Genomic DNA, 23,393 nt, shown 5'->3' with positions numbered 1-23,393 from the left:
TTCTGTTCACCCTTGGTTTCCTAGACTTTGGTTTATCGAGGGTGCAGAAAGTCTCACATCCCTCAAATCTGGATTTCCATGGCAAACCAATGGCCAAGGCCTAGAGAGTCATCCCTGGTGTCTTGAGTGATAGGAGGAGAGGTCAGGAAGTGTTCTAGAGCTGATGGGATAGGCAGCAGCATCCACACTCCACAAGGCTTCCCATAGCTAGGCCCTCTGGAAGGGAGCCACCAAGAGCTGCTGAGGGAGGAGAAGGAGGGGAGGGAGAAGGCAGGTGTGGGAAGAGCCTACAGAAAGAAGGTAGGGACAAGAAAATGAGCCTTCTCACTTGTAACCAGGGTCCATGGGCTGCGTAAGGGTGCTCCTCAGTGGCAAAGGCGCCTTCCACTCCCGTGGAAACGAATGTGATGGCCATGTCACCTGTGATACTTTTATATGTAAAGTGCCGTCCATGCAGGAGTCTGCCCCTGGGGGTGGGAACACGGAGACAATGAGTGGCAGGCCCCGGCCAAGGGACAGGGTGCCCAGCAAATGCCCTCCTGCCTGCCCACCTGCCCAACAACAGGGGACTGTAACTGAACATGTTCATTTCAGCACCTTCCAAGGGAAGCCTCTCACAAGCTCTCTACTGTCATTCCTCCAAAGTGCTCAAAGCTAGCAGAAACATTAGATCAGCATTCAAAGGGTCTGCAAGGGAGTGGAGTACACCTCCTTCATGTCCTGGTGAGGAAATTGAGGCCAGAGAGGGCAGTTAGCAATGTGCCCAAGGTCATGCCCAGAACTGAGAGTGGGATCATGTCCCCCCTTTCGAGGGCGAGGGTGAAATCTCCTAAACATATTTCCCAAGCCCCTGGGAGGATGGCATAGTACCTTCACAGCACAACCCCTGTGTCCAGGGCAGAGTCGTCCACCAGCTCCTGGGCTCTCCCATAAGATTAAAATGGCTAGCCCCAAGGCCACAAGCACGCCTCAAAACAAACCAATAACAATAATAATAACAACAACAATAACAATAACAACAACAATGGCTGAAGCCAAATGGGGTCACTCTGAGGGAGCCAAAAGAAGTTACTGTTAATCCCCAGTCTAGAAATACACCTGGGGGAAGGGCAGGCAGGGACAACCAGGGAGGCAGAGATGCCAGTCAGTAAAGGAAGCACCACCTGCCCTTTGCTTTCTCAGGCTGCCTCAGATTAGCCCTTCAAAAGTCCTGAGCTTGAGCCAGAGAGGGAGCTGGGGAGGAAATGGCTGGGGTCCTGGTGGGGGACCTTGCCAGCCCCTGTTCAAACCACTTGCTATCTTTGCCCTCTGCCCGGGGTGGCCAAAGCTGGTTAGCATGCAAACTTCTTTCTCAGGCTCTGGGGACAGTGGGAAGGGACCAAACCAGGGCAACCCCCTTCTTCCTTGTCACTGTTGTCTGAGTTTAGAGTTATTCTGGTCACCTCCCTGCTATAAAAGTGAGGGTGGAAACCCCAAGGGCTATGCAAGAAGCCAGCTGAACAGATTAGGCCAGTACATCCCCAAGCAGAGAGCTGAATTCTGGCCACAGGGCTAGATTTCTGGCACTGCAGACAGCAGCAGAAAGGACACAGCTGGGCTTCTCGGTCCCTCAAGGAGTCTGTTGTGCTGGCCACTGGGTTTGGGGAACTGAGTGTTTTGCATGGGAAAAGTAACCAGTGGAAGAAAATAGAGTCCAACCCACTGGAGCCCCCACCCTGATCCCCAGTGCTACTGACCCTGGGCTTGTGGAACAGCAGGGGCATCTGGGTTTGCTAGGCCACTGAACTCCCTAAGGGACCATGGTGGAGGGACACCTCTCTGGACAAAGGAGTGTTCTTCAGCACAGTGGGGGTGACAGGCTGGCTCAAGAGTCCACAGCTCCCCCACCGCAGGCCCAAGATGGAATTGCCTGACCACCTCTCCTCTCTCCCAGGATCCCTGGACTCTACCCAGGGGTGGGGGAGAAGGCTCCCTGACAACAGGCTGTGTGTTGCAGGGCTCACCTGAGGCAGAGGGGAATGAGAGCCCCTGACTCCTGGTTGAATTTCAGATGCACACTCTCCAGTTGTCGCGTGCGGATCAGCTCGTGGGGAATGATGGCTGTGGAGCTGTCACTTTCCAGGCTGTCTTTGCGGCTCCTATGAGGCAAGCACAGGAGCAGGTTCAGCACAAGGTCAACACCATTGGGAGGAGCAAGACAGGAGTCTTAGGCTGGGCTCCTGAATAATGACAATGATGGTGAGTGACCACGGTGGGGTGGTAACAGCAGCCACCATTCACTGTGTCCTTGCTAAATGCCAGACGTTGTACAAAGCAGTTCTCACTGACTACTCCTCTCAACATCCCCAGGAGGTAGGTACTAATCCCTTTTATGGATGAGGAACTGGGGATCAGGGAAGTTAAGGAACTTGTCCAAGTCACCCTGTCTGGGAGTTTGGAGCTGGGATTTGGTCACAGTTAGAATGTGTTTTAAAGCCTCATCTTTGGCCAACACACTTCTATAAAAGTTTATGTCACAGTGGCTTATTCTTCCCCATACAGCAGCAAGAGCATCTGGGAGCCCTTCTTCCCCTGCCCTGGAGCCTCAGTTCCCAAGTTCTCCAAAGCTGGAGTGCTAGAGTATCAGGAGGCATGGCTCCAAGAGTTTCCTTCCAGCTGACCCTGAAAAAGCTGTGACTTTCCGCAGGTTCTGAGCATGCACACTCCTGCTAATGGCCAGGAGCTGCAGTGACATACACATCCTTCATCTGACCAGGAAATGATACAATCCTCAGTGAGGGGGTGGAAACCAGACTCTCAGGAGTCAGACTAGTGGGCCTGGCTGGGCAGCAGAACCAGGCCACCATCCTACTGGGTTTTGAGGCCCCAGGAGCCCTGTACCAGATTTCTCCTGACTGTGGCCTTGGCTACAGTGAGTCTGTCACTGCTGTCTCACACTCCCTCCTGTCCTGCTTCCCACCAACAACTTATCCCACAACTGGGCCATGGGATCCCTTTGCAATCTAAGATATGCTCTTTCAAATTCAGCTGCCCCCACTGACAGCCTCTCAAATCTGCCTCAGCCGGAAATGAGGGTTACCCACTGATCCTATTCAAAAGGCCGGATCCTAGTTTGGGCTGTGAATCTCAGAACAATTCCCCAAGTGTCCATCAAAATACTGGGTGAGAGGCTCTAGTTGTTTATCATTCAAGAGGCAGGAGCCATCCAGGATGTCTAGGCTCACAGTCAGACAGCCAGTGAGGGGCAGGCCCAATCTCCTCACACACTGGCAGGGGTGGGGGTGGGGTGGTGGGGAGGTGGGGGGTGGTGGCAGGGGCGGGCGCTGAGTGGCCAATAAGGCACCATGACAGGCAGAGAACCTCCCCAGAGGGAGGGTGTGAGGTCAGCAGGCAAAAGGATGGAGGGCCCAGGGCCCTTTAGAGGCAGTGGTTTATAAAAGCCCCTAAGGTAATGGGGACCCTTCCTACCAGCTTGTGTGGATCTACTCCAGATATAACTGCTCTTTCACAAAGTGGTCTCTTCCTCTGGTTTCCCAAAGCAAATTCTGAAACTGCCCTTTGCCCTAGCTTCTCCTTTGACAAACCCTTTCACAAGACCTGTGAAGGAGACAAAATGCTATGGCCAAGAGGGTCATGGAAGTTCAAGACTGGAAGGAAACTCTGAGGTGATTTAATCTACTTCTTCCCTTCACGAAAGACAGCTGGTGACGAGTCCAAGGCCACAGACCTGGTCTGGGGAAGGCCAGCATGGGAGCCTAGGACCTCTGACTATATCTCTTTCCCTAACACTCTGGTTGCTATACCTCCCTTCTGAGGAGGGAGACAACACACACCATTTCTCAGTGGGTGCCGTCAGGGCCCAGACAAAAGCAGAACTCAGAAGACAGGCACCCTACTCTGCTCCAGAGCAAGGAGTCCATAGACTCACTGGACAGTGAGCTCCCCATGTATATTCTATGGTTGGCCCTTCTTTCACAGATGAGGAAATGGAGGCTCAGAGAGGTGAGGTGACAAGCCTGAGGTCAGAGTGAGTTTAAGGGGAAGAGACAGGGTGTCATTCTTAGTGACTGCCCCATGCCACCTCTGACAATGGGCCCATGTATAGACATACCAACATGTGGCTGAAGGGGGCTGAAGCCTGGCCGCCAGGCGGGGCCTCAGAGCCCATGGGGCCCCCTGGAGGACCGCTGCCTCTCTGGCATAAGCAAAAATGCTGATGAATAGCAACTGAGGTGGGGGTGGGGAGCTGAGAGAGAAGAATCAACAGCACACAGGGCTAGAGACATCTCACGCTGGAGGGAAAAATAAATTGTTGAAAGTCAGCTAAAGTCACCTTGGTAACTGCTACAACACACTCACCCAGAACGAGGACATCAAACCCAAAACTGCAAACAGCTTTAAAGAAATGGAAAAGAACTTAATCATCTGAAGAATTAATGTGACAAGTGCCCACATTTACACCTCCCACCAACCTTCAATCATTTGAAAACGTACTTTAATCTTTTAAGAGAAAAAAAATTGCAAAATGCTAGATCTGCAATCCTGGAGCTCGGGTATTTCCGGCATGCTGCTTCAATGGAAACGCGGCTGCTACACACACACACACACACACACACACACACACACACACACACGCAGGAGCCCAGCTTTCTGCTGATTTGTTTTTTCTGGACATCGATGCAGAAGCATGAATTATTTGTGTGGGCTGGGTGAGGTATTAAATCTGCAGCCGACACAGGTTTGCAATGTTTTGCATGGTTGTCAGCTTAATCTTAGTCATAAAAAAATAAGTACTGTGCTCGCCAGCGTGGCCTAATTTTTCAGCTGGGCTGTTTTCTCCCTGAGTTCCCAGTGGAGGATAAGGCAGAGCTTCGGGGGGGTTGGAAGGGAGAAGGACTCCCAGGGAAGTATGCCCTACACCCACTGGGGACTGCTAGGGATACAGGGCCAGGGGGTGAAGGATGAGCTATCACTCCAGGTGGCAAAATGGCTAACACACAGGTTCTGGGTTCAACTCTCACATGAGCTCAGGCAAATAACTTACCCTCTCTCTAAGCGTCAGTATCCTCTTGATGGGAATAGATAATAATACCCTTTCGTTATAAGGATTAAACTAGATGACCCATGTGAAGCATCTAACGGTGCCTGGGGATGTAGTAGGTGCTCAAAATACATCTGGAATGTATTAACAGGATGTTAGGTGGCTACCTCTAGAAGTTTATCTGCTCTTCCTGCAAGATAGTTTAGGAGGGAATTATTTGGCTTTACCAACTGCCTCTGACCAAGTCAGTCCCACTTCTGAGCAAAGGTCCTTGCCCTGAGCTTGGGAGGGGGTACTTCTGAGCTGGGGCCTGAAGGGCTCCTGATTCCCTGAACAGATACTACAGGCCCTGGTCAACCACTGGTCCTCTTGGAAGGCACAACTACAGGCCAACAAAAACCCTTGAGGCTTTTGTTCTGCTAAGGGAGGTGCTGGCAGGGCCGTCTTCCTTCTACAGAGCACAATGGTCTTCCTGCAATTCTCATTTGCTGGACCTCAAGCTGCCCAGAAGTAGTTTAATCCCTCATCCCATGACAGCCTTGCAAATCCCCGAGGCTGCTCTCACAGGCCATCATCAGCTTCTCTTTTCCAGTATTTGTGAACTATATTCTTAAGACGTGGTTCTGAAATCTTCCAGCCACACAAGTCACTCTCACTTGCATTTACTCTAGCTTGTCAAAGCCAGAATGTCATGTCCAGAAGTGATGTGTCATGTGTGGAAATAAATACAGCATGTGGTCTGACCAGTGCAGATCAAAGAGGGACTATGAGCTTTCTTATTTGGGAAACCTTATTTCTATTAAAACTGTCATCAAATGGTCTATTCTTTGTAACCCAATCATACTACCAGCTCTTACAGCATACCCTCTGTCAACAACCTTTCCCTTAGGCTCTCTCTCATGGCCTGTGCTTGGACCTCTTCTTTCCCATCTTGTACGTACTATGTATTAGCTGGAGCTAAAAGCCCAACTCTGCATTATCTGGCTACTGTTTCAAGCAGTTCAGGTATTTCTGAAACCCAGCTCTGGCATTCATCATAACTGGCATTCTGCCCTGACTTCATATCACTGATGAAACTGTTAAACTCACCATCAATGTTCTCATCCCAGGCTTTGATTGAACAGTGAACAGGACGGGGCCAGGCAGACAGGCTAACAGAATGACATTATTACTTTTGGGGCATGCTCATCTGACCAATTATAAATCAACCCAACCATTCCATCACCAAGCCCTTCACCTTCCTGGATGCTCTCTGCACGTTTCTCCATCATGCCAACAATGATGTCAGAAGACATTCTGAAAATGTCTTGCTAAACTCCACCTATAGAAGTCTACAGTACTTCCTTTGTCTACCAGGTAGAAATAGGTAACTATTTCTTTTTTTTTTTCCTTTTCTTTTTTGTTTTCTAAGCTAAAGTTTTAAAAAAGGCTTTTCTTTATTCATTTAAGTAATCTCTACACCCAACGTGGGGCTCGAACTCACAACCCCGAGATCAAGAGTCTCATGTTCCTACAACTAAGCCAGCTAGGCAACCTGGTAACTATTTCTAAAAATAGAGGAGAATGGTCTGGCAGGCCTGATTCTTTCTGGATCCATGCTGACTCTCAGGGCTTACTGTTCCTCTTAAAGAGTGCTCATAGTCTGCCTGCTGAATAACCTGGTCCAGAATTTTCCCTGAGAGTTGACACTGGGCTCACTTGTTTGGAGAGTACAGGATGCTTTTGACACGTTGAAACTTCTGACTGCTTTCAGCCGGCCAACATCTCTCTCTTACTCCCTCGAAGATGATGGACACCAGCTTCATAAATTTCATTTGCCAATTTGTCTGGTGTTCTGGGGCACAATACATGTAGATCAAGTGGTCTGAAATCATGGCTTCAATCTTCTCATCAATGCCTGTTTGACTCTTCCTGCTCTGATAACCTTTTTTTTTTTTTTTTTTGAGATGGAAGCATAACAGAACTTGAGTAAATCTTGTTTTCTCTCTGCCACTGATTAAAGTTACTCTGTCCAAACAATGGGACCTACGTTTTCTTATTCTTGTTGTTCCAAACAGTAGTACAAAAACTAAAGTCCTTTTTGCTGGTCATAGCACTTTTTTTTTAATAAGACTCAGTTCTTCTTCAGTTTCAGCTTTTCTCGACCCTGTTCCTTAATAGTCTGTGCTGGTATAACATACTTCTCCTTCCAGATTTTGTTCAAATTCTTCAAGAAATCTGAGTTATGTAAAAGATTCTCTACATACCTATACTGGTCCCTGGAGGTATTACACTTTATTTTAGTTTCCAGGGGACTGGTGACAATGATAATATTAAGAGGCACCTTTTATTGAGTGCAGACTCTGATGCCACCTTCTCTGCTAAACCTTTTAAAACTTTGCTTCCTTTCATTTTCATGGCAACTCTATCAAGAGTATTATTTTCCCCATTTTACAGATGAAGAAACTGAAACTCAGAGACTTAAATAACTAGCCCAAGGTTGCATAATGAATGAATAAAGGGCTGAGGCAAAATCCCCAGGTCTTCCTGACGCCAGCTAAAACAACCACAGTTTTTCTCCTTAAGAACTTCCCATTCCTTTGAGTGGGCTTTCCTTCTGGGGCTTCAAGGCCATGAAGACACATCTATTTTTTCCCCTGAACTCTTAAAAAAACTGCTTCCTAGAAGTCAAGGCAGGACTTCCCAAAGGGTATTTGATGGAATTTTAATTTAAGGGAAGCTTCTAGGAAAGCAGATGGGGCAAGGGCTAGATGCAACACACTGCATCCTCAGATGAAAGACCTAAAATGTTGGCTTTTAGAAGACCAAGGGGCGGGGGGGGGGGGGGGGGGGGGGGGGCTGTGGAGGCCAAACCAGCCAGTTTCATTCTAGGTGAGCTGGCATCTTCTGATCTTAGCCGCAGAATCACCTCTTCACTTAACACCCAACAAAATCCCCTGAAAGGCTGCGAAGACCCCCGATCTGGGGATAGCAGGGCATAGGGTTTTCCTTTTTGATCTCACTCTGCCCAAGGTGCTTTCTTGCAGCGCCCTGGCACTTGCACTCTGAGCACCTCCATGGCTGGTCAGCATCAGGGGCACAGCTGAGTGCCCCTCGTCATTCCCTCTACATGGAGACAGAGGCTCTCAGGAGGCCTGTCGGGCAGTCACAGCCTTATAATCTTCAACTCTTAGCCCAGTGCAGGGGCAGTGGAAGTGCCTCTGCACAACCAGGGCTGCCTCAAGGCCAATTCTGTGATATCTATCTATCTATCATCTATTTATTTAAAAAAATATTTTATTTATTTATTAATAAGACACACACACACACACACACACACACACACACACAGAGGTAGAAACACAGGCAGAGGAAAGCAGGCCCCCCACAAGGGGCCTGATATGGGACTTGATCCCAGAGCCTGGGATCATGCCTGGCAGACACCCAACTCCTGAGCCACCCAGGCATCCCTGAGTCTGTGATTTTTAGTTGGAGTGGGTTAGCTTTTCCTTTCACTGGACAGGGTGAGCTGTAACAGCTCCTACAACATCACTTCTTGGACTTTTACTTATGACTCTATTTATTTATTTATTTATTTTATTTAATTTATTTTATTTTTTAAAAGATTTTATTTATTTATTCATGAGAGACACAGAGAGAGAGAGAGAGAGAGAGAGAGAGGCAGAGACACAGGCAGAGGGAAAAGCAGGTTCCACGCAGGGAGCCCGATGCGGGACTCGATCCCGGGACTCCAGGATCACACCCTGGGCCAAAGGCAGGCGCCAAACCGCTGAGCCACCCAGGCGTCCCTATGACTCTTTTTAAAGTTTAAAGAGTCACAGAGTCCTATCGGATTCACAGTCACCAGTCTTCCCACCCCCCCTTTTCAGAGACAACCACTCTCATCGCTCTTAACAGACTTTTCCGGTATCTTCCTCCATACTTCTAATGTACTTCACTTCTATTTCCTGGTATTCCTCTTCCTGGCTTTACCTACTGACAAAGGAATACGAGCTCTTAGCTCTCTTCTGTACCACCCTCCCACCCTCCCACCTTCCCAGGAGACCTGTTCGTAAGTCTGTTTGGATCAGCATTAAGTGTCTACATTATTATACGAAACCAATGCTTATTTACTATTGAGGCGTGTAATACATTATCATACATACTTTTAGGAAAGTATACTTTTCTGGTGCAGTTTTCCATTTTCCTTGTATTTAATAACAATCTTGGTTTTTCTGTGTGTTTGTCACTAATTCAATCCTAAACTAACTACCAATGGTCTACAGATTTCCTCCAGGATATTCAGATATATCATGTTTTTATCAATTTTATCTTTTTTAAAGCCCTTCCTCTGGAGGTCCTTCCAAACTGGCTGCCTTCTATTCTTGCTGCAAAGCTGCCCTCACAGTCACCCTAGTGATTCCCCTGGCCTCTTTCTCATGCTGGACCCCATTTCCTGTACCCCATATGTCTTTCTTACTCATTCTGGTGGAGTATATCCTCGAACAGATTTCACCGTATTTTTTGGCATGCCTTTGTCAGCCAAATGGTGCCCACTGACCTGCCAACCTCATGGGTTTCAAGGCAAACTAAAACACCAGCTTTACTCTATACAGTGGTATATATAAACTGCCAAGGCCTACTTTCCAGTTACTTTATCCTTGAATTGGCAGGAAACCACTCCACATTTATCCTCTTTTACAGGCAGTACCCAGGGGTGGTGAGGACTGGATTAAACAATCTAAGGTTCAAATCTTGGCTCTGACACTTATTCTAGCTTACTGACCCTAGGTAAGAACCCTCTGTGTTCTAATTTGTAAAATGGGGACAACAGCAGCTCACAACACAGGGCCTGGCATGTGCAATGCCCAATCAAGACTGCATGCTCAGTCACTAGACACTGTCCAGCCCAAGGTTCTTCCTGTAGTGGGAATGATGAGGGGTGGTTTACAGGATGGCTTAGATGCACACCTAGGTAATTCAGGAATTGATCTAAATTCTAGCATTTATTTCTTCTTTACCACCTGTCTATATAACACATTCTATATTTATGCTTCCCACTGCATACGGTGACTTTTCACATATTCTAAAACACTCTCTCCTTCCACTGTTAGGATAGAGTCTTGATTTTCTAGTACTGTATAGTTCATAGCATATGCCCCTGTTCACCCTACCCACACTTTATGGACTGATGGAACTGCATCCACGTTTCCTCTCCATCCAGGTCTCTTCAGATAGAAAAGTCTTAATTTGCCCATTTAAGCCTAAGGGTATCATTTATTGGTCATGTTTTATCAATGGCAGCAGATGTGGAAAGGAGAGGAGCTGAACAACTGAGCCTCCATTTAGCCAGAGTCCCAGTCCTGGGATAGTGGTGACATCTGCACTGGCCACACAACTTGGGGCCTTCTCCTTGGGGATGCCTGGGAGTGGGAACCAGGGCATCGGGGTTGGTAACTATTCAACCGTGAAGTGGGTTTGGCTTACTAAGCCAGCCCAACCTCTGGCTTCTGCCTCTAGGCTGGGAGATTATTTCTTTTGCTTTCAGATTGCTGACAAAAGCTCTGAACTTTCCAGAGAAAGAATCACTTGAAGGTCCCCTTTGAGGCAGGACTGGGACAGGGTATAGGTGTGGGATGGGGGTAAAGGCACCAGCTCACCTCCACGACAACTACTAAATACAAGGTTGTATTACCTGGTACACCAATAACCAAATGATAAAGTATGGTATTTTTATTGTGAACACCCCAAGGACGGGATGTGATGATGGAACAGTGGGGCAGGGTGTGACTTAAGAAGAGAGAGGGAGGGAAACTGGCATGATGATTAGAGGATTCTTTAATCAACCATTAACTCCTCTGGGCACCAGAGACCTCTGCCCCCTTCCCAGCCCTCTGACTTGGGTGGGAGATAAGGATGCCTGCTTTCCTGAGCAAGCTCACTCTCACCAGAACGCTTGACTTTCCGTTTTCTGAGACATTGAGTCATTTCCTCTCTCCAGCTCTCACCTTTGAGCCTTCCTTTTCCCTTCCCTGGAGAAGTGACTCACTGGTGAAGTGTTGGGTGACACTGAGGATCAAAGATGGGTGATAAAAATACTCCTGATTGTGCAACTTTGAAGAAGGGGGATGCGCTGTGGACTGAGGATTCAACATGCTGGCCATGAACTCCAAGGCTACGGTGTAAACAGTGGCCACGGCTCCATCTCTCTGGGGAAGTGGAGCAGAGAAAGGAGTTCAAACAGTAATTTACCTGTGCCATATTTGCCATGAAGCCCTTTGTCTTGCCCTCTCAAATATGCGTTTCTGAGAAAGGCACACAAAGGCAGGCACTCAGCAGGACACGTGTGAATCACAGAGGCCTGAGCCCTTCCTCCCATTGGCCCTGCAGGACCTGGCTGGGGCTGAGAGCAGGGCTGTTTCTTTCTGGGTTTTCTCTCCAGCAAAAACAACGTACTTCCCTAGTGTGGGAGTGGTGAAAGAAGCCAACGTGACGTGCGGGCTCTGGGCTGGCTGCTGCGCTGATGTGATAGGCACTTTGGGCAGGGTCACCCAGACTGCCCTGTGTGTGAGCTGGGAGTATCAGCGGCCCAGCTGTTTTCTCAGATGGAAACTCACCTAACTTCATCCAATTCACTAGATGTAGACTAGATATTTTCTTCTTCTAATTAATTGTCATTGGCCTCATAGGGTGAGTAAAACAAAACATAAGTTTCTCTAAAGGATGATTCCCTGGCCAGGTTATAAGGTATTCAAGATGAGAGCAGAGACAGCAAAGTCACCTCATCCAAAAGGCAAACAGATGGGAGGAGAGACACTCTAAAAGTGGAGAGAAATATATGTGCATGCCTATGTGTGTGTTGGGAGAGTTGTGCAGCAGAGGAAGTCACAACCAGAGAATTCATATACAAAACCTTAATTCTTTAGGAAATTAAGGCAAAAAGGCAAAAAAGCAAAAAGGCAAAAAAAAAAAAAAAGAGGCCTTAAAAGTTGCTGGCGTGATTCCAGAAGACTGAGAAACTTGGCTCAGAAATTATAGTTAGTTTGCTTTTTAAAGGTGCCTCAACTACAAAGTGCTTTTCTCACAGTCAGGGACCTTCCCCTGCCAACACATATATACACACACAGGAGCACTGCCCCTCTCTGGGAGGATATGTGACCCAGAGAGCTTCGTACAGGTCCTCCAACCTCCGGCAATGAGACCCTGGCAGAGGGAAAAGGAGGTCCTGGAACACTGCTGTAGGTTCCCAGCATCAGGACAAAAGTTTATGGAAATGAAAGCTCCCCACCCCAATGCACCTGACCACACACATCCTCTGAGTCCCTGTGGAGAGGCTGGGGAGCCAAGTCCAAACTCTGCAGAACAGTCCAGGCCACCTCAGACAGAGAAGATGCCCAGAGCCTTTTCTCCCCCTCAGGTCCCTACAAACATTGGCAGACACAGCCTTAAGCCAGGCTGTCTTCAGTGGCAAGAAGGGAGTTGCTTCCCATGCTTCCCAAACTCACCCAGGCCGGCAGTGGGAAGGGCGGCGCCAGCAAGCCGAAAGAGGCTTTTCTCAACTGATCATCTTGGGAAAAGCCAGATACAAATTTCACGGTTGGAATGCAAGGGTTGTGAAACCCTGAAAGAAGCCCCAAAAAGGGCCAAGGACTCTCCTTCTGGGAAGGCGGTGGAGGCGGTGGGAGGAGGCTGGTGAGGGCAAGTGGGAGAGGAGCAGGTTACCCAGAGGGGCCTGCCTTTCTGGGAAGCAGGAAGTAAGGCCTCAAGAAAGAAAGAAAGAAATCCCCTAGCACTGAGGTGGTAGAGGGGACAGAGATAGGCTTGGTTTTGTTTCTGAACATAAGGAAAACAAGGCTTTGTGTCAAAAAGTAATTCTGATATAAATGAGCCAATTACGATACAGCTTGTTATCTCCGGGATTTGGAAGCACCAAAGCTGACCACATGTCCTCCTTATAGTCAAATATGCACAGTAAGCTTCTAACATGGGGCGGAGTCTTGTCTTCAATGTCATGTGAAAGGTTCCTATTTCTGCTCCAACTAGATAGATGAGGTCCACCAATGAGGGCCACTATAACCTCAGAGACACAGCCTTGTGTATCTCTCATGGGATCCCTGAGAATGGGGTAAGGAAGGATACACTAGGGAAGAGAGTCCTAAGTGCCACCCTTTTCTAACCTTGTACAAGTTGCTGACTGGCCTCTCTGTTCCTGGGTCTCCTCATCTGTAAAAGGGGGATTATTAGAGTACTTCACAGAGTGCCTGTGAGAACGAATGAAGGTCATGTGTTGTAAAGCTTTTGGAACATTACTTGGCACATGGTCATCACTGTGTAAGTGTAAGTTGCTAGTGGGATGTGAAAAGAGCAAGTGCTTGACCCTTCTCTGCGCCCCACAAGTAGGCCAGAGCCCAGCTGCTAATACCCAGGATCCATCAGCCCTTCTGAACCATAGCTTCCTCAGACCATTCCCAGACTCACGTGGAACCAGAGCGTCTCAATCTAGAAAGCCTGACTAAAGGAAAATCAGACATGCACATACAATAAGGCCTGTGCTGGTTGCTCCCCCACAGGGAGGGGAGCAAACACTAGTGCCAGCACATTTTGGGTCGGCTTTCTCAGTCGCAATCTATGTGGTTTATCTGAAATGGGGTCAGGTCCCAGAGTGGGCAGCATAGATATTATAATCATGCTTACTGATCTAAACTGAGTCCATCATCATCGATCATGAGATAACAGTGAGCTAGAGCCTTGAAACACTTGAGGGGTGTGTTGGAAAAGGATCTTGGCAAAGCAGAAGGAACCATTTCTCAACCAACTGCTAACAAATTGGTAACTAGCGCTGAGAGCCTCAAAAGAGACATTCTGATTCCCTCTGGACTGCAGATTCCAGCACTTTGGAGACCTGACTGGTTACCTGAACTGCAGGGAGGGAAGATGACCCCAAAGGTCTGGCACCCCTGATCTACTTTCATCCATCTATTTGTAGCTAAGTCAATTCAGGCCAAAGGTAGAGGCTGTAGCTCTTTCCTTATGTCTACAGATAGCTGTTGGACCAGATCCAATGTCCCTTTGCCCAATCAGGGGTGGGCTGAGTCTGGGCTGTATGTATGTATCCAGGAACCCTGAGCCTTGTGCACTCTACAATGTCTGAAAGTGCAGCAGCTCAACGTATGCCCAGGATAGGGGGTGAGACCTAGAGTCTGTTCTACATATACAAAAACGGCAAGTGGGGTGTTATCTCTGCAGGAGTCCCTGCCCTTCTGCCCATAAACCTGGACTTTCCAGAGGTGACAGGGCCATCTGAACTGAGACTTGTCTACAAGTCATAGGCAATGTGCTTGAGGGTTTAAGCCGTCAAGTACCTCCCAGCTTCCCCGCCAGTGCCAATGGGGCCTAGAGGGTGAAGCCAAGCTCAGGGCATGGGAAGGAGCATGGCCCTGGGACAGGATCCAGACTCATAGGTGGAGAGCTTCCAGATGCCCCATGCCTCAGCCTGGCCATCTGCTACTGCCAGGGGAAGATCATGGTGCCTCACGCCAGCTACTTCAAAGCAGATGGCTAGAGAAACCCACTGGCTGGAGTTGAAAGCTGCTCGGAGGTAACAGTGGAGACTTCACCAGGCTCTTGCCAAAAAACTCAACTTGCTTGGCTTCTGGATGGTAGATTCCAGGTGAGCCATCTTGGCCATCCAGAGTAACTCTCCCCTACCCCACAGTCTGCTCCTAGGTTACAGCCTTGACTTTAGCTAGCCAGGCCTCCCCTGTTCCATCCCTGTCAGTTCCTTTCCTGCTTAAAAATTTTAGGGCAGCTTTAAGGTCCAACTCATGTTCTTCTTCCTCTGAGAAGCCCTCCTTAACTATTCCAAATCAGGCTGACTTGTCTTTTCTGTAGAATATTAGATAGCTACCACTTTTGGGGATCATGGATGAGCAACTGGAGCTGGAATTCAAAGAAATAGCTATTCCCAACAAAATGCATCTACAGCCAGACTTACACCAATTTCAGTTCATGTACCCCCAAAGGAAGAGCCTATATTCCAGATGGCTCCCTGAGCCCTTAGCTTGCCACACATCAAGTGTGTAATAAAGACTTCTCAGAAGGACAGATTACCCTGGTCTTGCAGGAGTGCTGTGCTTCCTTTTAAGCCCAGGGCATAGCAACTTCCTCTCTGGCAGGCAAGGGTTCTGCTCTGGGCTGCCAGCTCCCAGGCATCCCCTGCCAGCAGTTATTCCCTACAGCTTCCCTGATTCAAAGGGCAGAAGGGGGTGCCCAGCTCCAGCCCTGCCTACCATTTATCCCCTATCAGAGGAAGAGAGGTCAGCAGGAAGAGGATTTGACCTCTGGGGGTGGCCACAGTATCTCCCAAAGGGCTATAGGGGCCCCTAGACAGGCAGCCAAGGCCTGCAAAGGACTTCCCTTCCCTTCTCTGGGCCCCATGGAAGGGAGGCAGGAAAAAGGGCCTCAGCAGCAGGCGTCCACTATGGGGCTGGCCAGACAGGGAGGCCCCTGGGGCTGCAGCTATCAGCCGGAGACCAGGCTCCAGGAAGGAAGGAAGGGCAACTCTGGCCGAGGCCAAGATAAGGAGGGGAGTCGTGCTCAGCACAATGGGCTCCCTCAAGGCTGGGATTTTGCCCCAACTTGGCCTCCTGTCTGCTCACACAGCCCATGTAAATATTTACTGATGTTTATATTCCTGGTCCGCTGGGTCCCCTTTGAGGCCCTTTCCTATGACCCACAGATCTGTGTGCCCCAGAGACCCTGGGCCCATCTAACAAGAACTATGGGCACGGTTCTATCTCTCATGCAAGCCCCAGGCACAGACACTTCAGGACAAAAGTGCCCCCCCCCGTCCCCGCCCCACCCAGCACCAGCCCTGGGACACTGCTATCAGGAACCTGTACTAACCCCCTCTGTGTGCAGGGAACTTACGGGGCCCGGTCGTGGGTGAAGCCATTCTGCCTCTGAGGGTTGATTGGCGGAAGGACAGGTTTGCTGTTGATCTCAAGTCCTCTCCTCAGGGTCTCCCGGATCTGTTCCGTGTCTGCAACAACACCACTTAGTTGCCTGATGGCCCTTTGGGCTCCTAACATCCCTCAACCCTGCGTTTGGAACCTGGCTCTGTAGACATGCTAGGAAAAGGCCCTATGAAAGCCATGAACCCACTCTAGACATCAGCCATGAGAGCTAAGTGAGAGCAGTATGAGGACACAGGGCAGATGAGGCAACCGTGTTCTTGAGAAATTCCTGGTCTGAAGAGTGCCATTCTTGTAGAAGATAAGGGGGTGGCCTCTGGACATCTGGAGGGCACCTTCCATGATAGGGCTTTTCACTGTCCTTTCCCTTCCTCTGCCAAGGCCTAGGTTGACCATAACATAGCTCCAGACAGTCACCAACAAGGTCTTTACCACTGCCCAAGACCACCTAGGGATTCTGCCCACTGCAATGGATGCCACCAAGGGCTGCAAGGGCTTTGCCATGAATGAATTCTTACATAGTTTCTGGGTTCTGGGTGGTCAGATATCTGGCCCTGCCACCCTTCTCCTTGGGCTGGCCAGTGGGATACTGAGGTCATCTCCCCACGTTGGGTGCAGGGAACCCTGCCTGTCCATGGTCTGCCAAGGGTAAGAGAGGAATCTCTTGGTGGGACTAACTCTTTGCAAGGTGCTCTACTGATCTTTGGAGTGAAGTTCACTATTCTGGTCCCCTGTAGAGATTCTAGTCTAAGATTTACCTATACAAACAGCAAACACATCCAGAAAAGCAAATTAGTGCTGATTGCTCAAAGGGTGGGCTTAGACTACAGATGCAATAATACTAACTTTTCTGTCTGACTTATTACAGTGGTATGAATTACTTTTATAATTTTTAAAAATTAGCCAATAACCATTGAAATTTTGGACAAGACTGTGAATCCCTCCTTAAATTACCTCTTTTGTCAAAAGCAAGCTAATGATTTTATTTATTTTTTATTTTTTAAAGATTTTATTTATTTATTCATGAGAGACAGAGGGGGCGGGGGGCAGAGACACAGGCAGAGGGAGAAGCAGGCCCCACGCAGGAAGCCCAACGTGGGACTGGATCCCAGGACTCCAGGATCACGCCCTGGGCCAAAGGAGGCGCCAGACCGCTGAGCCACCAGGGCTGCCCCCAACTTAATGATTTTAATAACTATATGCTTTCTCTCAGAACCTCCCATGGGCTTATTAGCACATCATCAGAACAAGCAGAAAGGCAAAAGGGGATCAGATATTTGCACTAGGGGTTTAAGTTATCCTTTACAGAAACAGAATAGCTTCCATAAGTGCTATCACATGTGAAGGTATTTTATTCATGACTGTAGGCATCTTATTCTTTTTTTTTTTTTTTAAGATTTTACTTATTTTTTCATGAGAGACACAGAAGGAGAGAGAGGCAGAGACACAGGCAGAGGGAGAAGCAGGCTCCATGCAGGGAGCCCGATGTGGGACTCGATCCCAGGACTCCAGAATCATGCCCTGGGCCGAAAGCAAGACACTAAACCAACAAGCTACCCAGGGATCCCATAGTATCTTATTCTTGAAACAGTAAGAAAAGGTGGAAGAACTAGACAAAAAAAGTAGAAAAACAAGCGGTAAACATACATATATATAAATGGCTGCTTTCCTTTTGGAGTTAGGTAGAAATGCCCTTAGCTAAGAACCACAGCTGTTTCTATAGCTAAGACCACCTTGGTGAGCTTCCAGCAGGAGAGTCTATCCTTCTTCCCCAAGGACCCACTCAGAAAGCAGTGGGCATGGGGTGTCCTGCACACGGCCCTCTGTGCAGTATTTGCAGGACAGTGAGGCAGGGAAGTTTGTGAGCTGGCCTCACACCCAGGCCTCTCTCATTTCAGGCCTGGGAGGGCCTGAGGCCAGAGTGATTCTCGGGTCTGGCATGGCTTTCAGGCCAGAGCTGGGCCTTGTTTCAATTCTGTGGGTGGCCGATGCTTGTTCTTTTGCATTTGGGTGGACTATGGCCTTTTCCTGTAACTGTTCTGTGGCTTCCACTCACCTCCGCGACCTCAGATTGCAAGGGGGCAAATCTAAAACACAATGGTCACCACTGGCAGTGCATCTGAAATACACACAGGAAACACAAGAGAAATGGGCCAATAAAGCTCTCTTCATGCCACCCTGCTGGAAGACTTCACTTGCTGTTTAAATCCTGCCAGGAAAGGAACTATTGAATGGGCTACTGATGCTGGAGCCTCATCCTAGAGAGCCTGAAAACTGGGCCTGAGGAAAGGGGAGGAAGAAGGCTGGGTGGTAGCAGCTACCTTTGCCAGAGAGCCTCCGTGGCTGTGTGCCGATACAGATGCTCCGGCTGTCCTCGTCGTCCTCAGGAGGTCGGCTCAGGTCATCCCAGGCACACTTGGCACTGACCCCGCTCAGGTTGGAGCCATCCGTCTCAATGCCTTTGTCAACTCTCTCCTGCTTAGAAAGAACCAAACAGCCAGAGTTCCTTCAGCGAACCGGTGGCCCAAGGTTACCACCACCTTTCCAGTATTTACTGAGTTCTTGTAGATGCTGAGCACGGAACAGATGCTGGAAGAGCAGGACGGCTGATCTTGTTCTGCCCTGGTTGCTAACTCATGATGGTCTCTGCCAGCTACTGGATTCCTCCAGGGGAACAAGGGATCAGGTGAAGCCAGGAAGCATGAAAATCCCAAGGAAAGCTTGTTCTCTATCTCCACCTCCCAGTAAAACCACCTGCCCCCGTTTCAGAGCCCTAATTCTGCCCACCCCATGTCGGCCCCTGGAGCTGATGTGGCAGAGCCAGGAACTCTTTCCCTAAGGAAAGGAAATGACTTCTCCTCCCTGGTCATTCAGGAAGAACCCCGCAGCTACTGCTACAGAGGACAGGGTGGAAGCCTGCCACAGGCTGGAGAGGCCAGGACATGGCCCAACTTCTCTAACTTCATGCCTGCACTTCCCTCTTCTAACAGCAGAGGGTGCAGTCACCCAGGGAAGCGCCACCAGGGAGCAGAGGGGCAGGACTTCCCCTAGCTGCCTCACTAACTTGTTTGGCAGAGGATGCAGTATCTTTTCCATTTCTTAGACTGAGATGGAGGCCTGGAGGGCAGTGGCCATCTGCAGACCCCATCAGAGGCCCTGCCTTTGGTGTAGGCCTTGGCCCTGTGGAGTCCCAACACTCTCCAAATGGCCTCAAGGAAGAGTTGTACCCAAACATCCCTGGGATTTCTGGTAAAACATAGTTCTGTGATGCTGGGCGTTGGATTAAAGGCCGTCTGGAAGGCTCTAGCAACGTTGCTTATAAATAGCCACGTGAGCCAAATAAAGCTCGTAAGTGAAAGCACCTTAGTAAGAATCCGCCTCTCTGTCTGCCTGACCCTCTCTGGTGGCTCCACAGGCACCACATGGGCCTGCTGCTCAGCCAGGAAGCCTATCTGTGGAAACACAAGGTAAGGTCCTTATTTCTTGAGACCAGTCAGCAGATTGCCCTGCCCTGATGCCTCCTTTCTGGTGCTACAAGCAACTCGGGGAAAGTGGAGATTTTCTTTCTTTCTTTCTTTTTTTTTTTTTAATATTTTATTTTTAGATAATCTCTACACCCAATGTGGGGCTCAAACTTAAAACTCCAAGATCAAGAGTCACATGCTGTAACTGGCTGAGCCAGCCAGGCTCCCCAAAGCTGGGGATTCTGAGCACAAACAGGGAGAGGCTAAGTACAGGAGCAGTTCCGTGCTCCAGGCAGGAGTGTGTGGGCTCTGCTTTGCTCAGGGTAGAGTCTGAGCTTTACCTTCTCTACTGGCTGCCCTGGGGCCCCTCACCTAAGCAAAGAGCTGAAGACACCTCTTGACTCAACTAGTTCAGCCCACTTACTTTATAAGTAAAAAAGACACACAGCTGGCTAGTAGCAAAGGAGAAAAGGGACAGGAGCCAGCTCTAAAATGAACCACCTGCAAGCAAGCCCCAGACAGCACAGAAGAGTTCCCACTTGGTGCACAGGGCCCAGGAAAGAAAGCTGGACTTTCTCACCAAGGTCCCCCAGCTTGCTTGTTTTTGCTTTTGTTTTTTTTTTTTTTTTTAATTTTTTATTTTTAAGTAAACTCTATGCCCAACGTGGGGCCTGAACTTATGATCCTGAGATCAAGAGTCACATGCTCCACTGACTGAGCCAGCCCCCTCCCACCACCACTTGCTTTTAAAGACTACTAGGTGCTCTGGGTCCTGCTGGCTGGTCTCAGTGGAGCCTGAAGACTAGGATGGAGAACTGTTCTTGGCATGCAGAGAAGGATGGGCTGCTTACTCTCTGGTTCAAATGACCAAGTTCTTTCTTAGTACTTGGCACTTATGACCGGGGCTAAACAACAGCCCACAGTGCCCCATGCTGGATCCCAGGGTGGCTGCAGAACAAGGACATAGGGACACATAGCCTTCGTGGTTCCTGGTTTTTGCATAAGCAGAAGCTAGAGGGAAACCAACTTTAGAGATAAAAGAGGACCCTGGCAGCAATTTGAAAACTTCAGTGTTAAAGGCACTAGGAAAATAGAGGGGCGTCATCTGTGAATGAGCAGGGCTTCTGCCCAAGAACTCACAGTTCTACAGTAAAGAACCCACAGGGTCTGCTGGTTGTGTATCTGCCTTCTACCTCTCTCTTGCCACCTCTCAACCATCCTACAAGACACGGAGCTCCTGGTGGCAGCCCACAGACTACCAGCTTTTTACAGAGACATGAAAGGCTCAGGGATGGCAATGGGCTATGACTGGTGGGGCGGTGGGGGCAGTGAGGGATGGGCGTAGAAGGAAGTGTATACATGCCAGGAACATTCTTAGTTGTCTTGCTGTCCTGTTTCATGAGCAGCCCATTAGGAAGGAAGTTATGCTCTAGGTGGTTTTCAAAATTAACTTGCATGCAAAGAGTGTTTCTTCTGGGAAACCAAAGATGTCACTGCACAGCTGGGCCACAGGGAGTGGGCGACTGCAGGTCTGCACGTATACAGACTTCCTTTATACATCCAGGAATGCCTGCCTCCCCAGGGGAGGAGCTTGGAATCTGATTGCCCAAGCTGAAAATGTATCTAGAAGGGGCATGCGATCACTAGACTCATCACAATTCCCACTGCAGCTGGGCCATGGGGTCAGTATCACCTACCCTGTTACCAGATGCTGGCGGTAGGGAGGTGGCTCCCTGAAAGAAAGTTTGTGTTCTTTTAAGAAGATGGAAGTGGGAGGATGAATCCTGGGCAAGCAATATTGATTTTCTATAGTGAAAATCTGGTGATCTTATTTTTTAAGTCAGGTTTATTGATGTATGACTTGCATACAATAAAATTCATCCTTTCCTCCCCACTCTTTTTATTTATTATTTATTTATTTATTATTTTTATTTTTTATTGATTTACTCTTTAAAGATTTTATTTATTTATTCATGAGAGACACACACACAGAGGCAGAGACACAGGCAGAGGGAGAAGCAGCCTCCATGCAGGGGGTCCAACATGGGACTCGATCCCAGGTCTCCAGGATCACACCCTGGGCTGAAGGTGGCGCTAAACCGCTAAGCCACCCGGGCTGCCCTTTATTTATTTTTTTTTATCAGTACAAACAGTTTCTAGTTTATTTGTTCCCTTTGATGTAGTTCCAATTATTTCAAGAACTGCTCTTACATTTTTAAGGTGTCAGAGTAAGCGTGGATCCTCATTTTTTTTTTTTATGAGTCTAGCCAAGATATTACTGTAGCATCATCCCAATCTCAATACTATAAATTTCCATTTATTCATAATATAAAAGTCAATTTAATCTCACCCTTTTTGGCAGCCTCGGTGGCCCAGCAGTGTAGCACCGCCTTCAGCCCGAGGTGTGATCCTGGAGACCGGGATTGAGACTCACATTGGGCTCCCTGCATGGAACCTGCTACTCCCTCTGCCTGTGTCTCTGCCTCTCTCTCTCTCTCAGTCTCTCTCTCTCTTTCTCTCTCTGTGTGTGTCTGTCATGAATAAATAAATAAAATCTTTAAAAAAAATCTCACCCTTTTTAAATGCAAAAAAAACATGTGTCTGAGGCCAGCTTTCCTGGCCTGAAGTCTCCGCTCCCTATGTGCTCTGCAGAATTCAGGGGACAAGTTCCAAATCATGCCATATTTCTACTCATTCACAAATAAAGCTCCTCCGTTTTCCCAGCATGAAAGCCAGTGTTATTTGGAAGAGGCCTAGGGATAGTGTGCTAGAAAGGTTTTCCTTGCTCCAGACATACTTGCAGGTGTGGATCGATCTCAAATATGGTCTCTCCCCTCCGCATGTCAGTTATCAGCCAGGGGCCGCCAGCGCTGTGGACAAGGAAAGGGGACAGGATAGTAACTGAGGGTCTGGGGCTGATGGGCTGGGCCTTCAGACTGCCGTTTGCTGCCCCAGGCCCAAAACAAAGGGGAGCAATGAGGTCAAGGACTGTCAGGGAGTGAATCATCAGGAATCCCTGATACGAAAAACCAGTGCCTGAAAAACAACTAAGGGGAAGCCCACATGTGGGGGTAAGGAGGAACTCCCACCCCCAGGCCCAGGAAGCCAGGCCCCACCTCATTGGGCTGGTGTGTACTCACACGGGCACCGTTCGCAGCAGCTCCAAGATGCCCTGCCCGTTCCACTGCTGGGCTGCATGCAGCTCCTCGGTGCAGACGCCAACAATCTGAGACCCGGGCACAAGAAGCCATTGTGTGTTAATGGCCAGTCCACCCACCCACCCAGGACTGCCACCTAGGCTTTTTCAGGATCAACTCAAGTTGGGGGACCACAAGAAGGATCTATGGTCAAGGGCTTTTGTCTGTCAAAATAGGATTGTTTCCGTAGGAGGGAACAGCCGCCTGGCTAGGAGATTTCCAGAAGAGTCCACAGATAGGGCACTGGGGCCTGACGCTTGCACTGCTATAAGGAGTCAGGTGTCTGGGTGACACAATGTCTAGCCCCGGACGGCAGAGGTGAAAATCAGATGGGTCTTTAACCCATGTCTCCAAAGGCAGGGGGGGTTTAGGGAGATGCTCCTGCCTAGACTAGGATCACCGGGAATGTAAACACAGGAGATTCTGAGACCCTTTAAGCTCCAAGCAATGACAACCAAAGGGCCCAGCAGTTTGCAGAAAAGCTCTCTTTCCTCATCAGGGGCAGGGCCTTTGTGTAAACCTCAAGGGAAATAAGTGAACCTTCACATGGACCCCATCATGATCACAAGCAAGCCCAGCTGCAGCGGGGGTGGATGGATGCACACCCCTTCTGGGTAAGGGCAAGGCTGGCTTGAAGTTGTCTTCCTGCTGGGTGGTCCTGTGCCTACAGCCACCTGGGACTTTACCAGTTCACCAAAATGCCTGCCTTGTTAGGCTTAGCTGCTCAACTACAGCCCCC

The 23,393-nt window shown here is 49.0% G+C and overlaps 1 protein-coding gene across 2 annotated transcripts in view; it reads right to left on the bottom strand.

The window, feature by feature from the left end:
- SUFU (SUFU negative regulator of hedgehog signaling) overlaps positions 1-23,393 on the bottom strand; it is a 120,740-nt gene that overhangs the window by 14,165 nt on the left and 83,182 nt on the right. Inside the window, exons 5-10 of one of the 2 annotated variants that reach the window (XM_025992884.2) lie at positions 22,598-22,683; positions 22,255-22,327; positions 18,315-18,471; positions 15,950-16,061; positions 2,004-2,138; positions 329-467 (exon numbers count right to left, since the gene is read on the bottom strand). In XM_025992884.2, coding sequence (XP_025848669.1) covers positions 329-467; positions 2,004-2,138; positions 15,950-16,061; positions 18,315-18,471; positions 22,255-22,327; positions 22,598-22,683 — 702 coding nt within the window. The remainder of the gene's footprint in view (positions 1-328; positions 468-2,003; positions 2,139-15,949; positions 16,062-18,314; positions 18,472-22,254; positions 22,328-22,597; positions 22,684-23,393) is intronic. The other variant, XM_025992890.2, reaches the window with a different exon arrangement.

The sequence above is a fragment of the Vulpes vulpes genome, chromosome 15 (assembly GCF_048418805.1).
Source record: "Vulpes vulpes isolate BD-2025 chromosome 15, VulVul3, whole genome shotgun sequence".
Lineage (NCBI taxonomy): Eukaryota > Metazoa > Chordata > Mammalia > Carnivora > Canidae > Vulpes > Vulpes vulpes.
The sequence above is the reverse complement of the archived record's forward strand: the minus strand, read 5'-3'. Positions and strand labels throughout refer to the sequence as shown.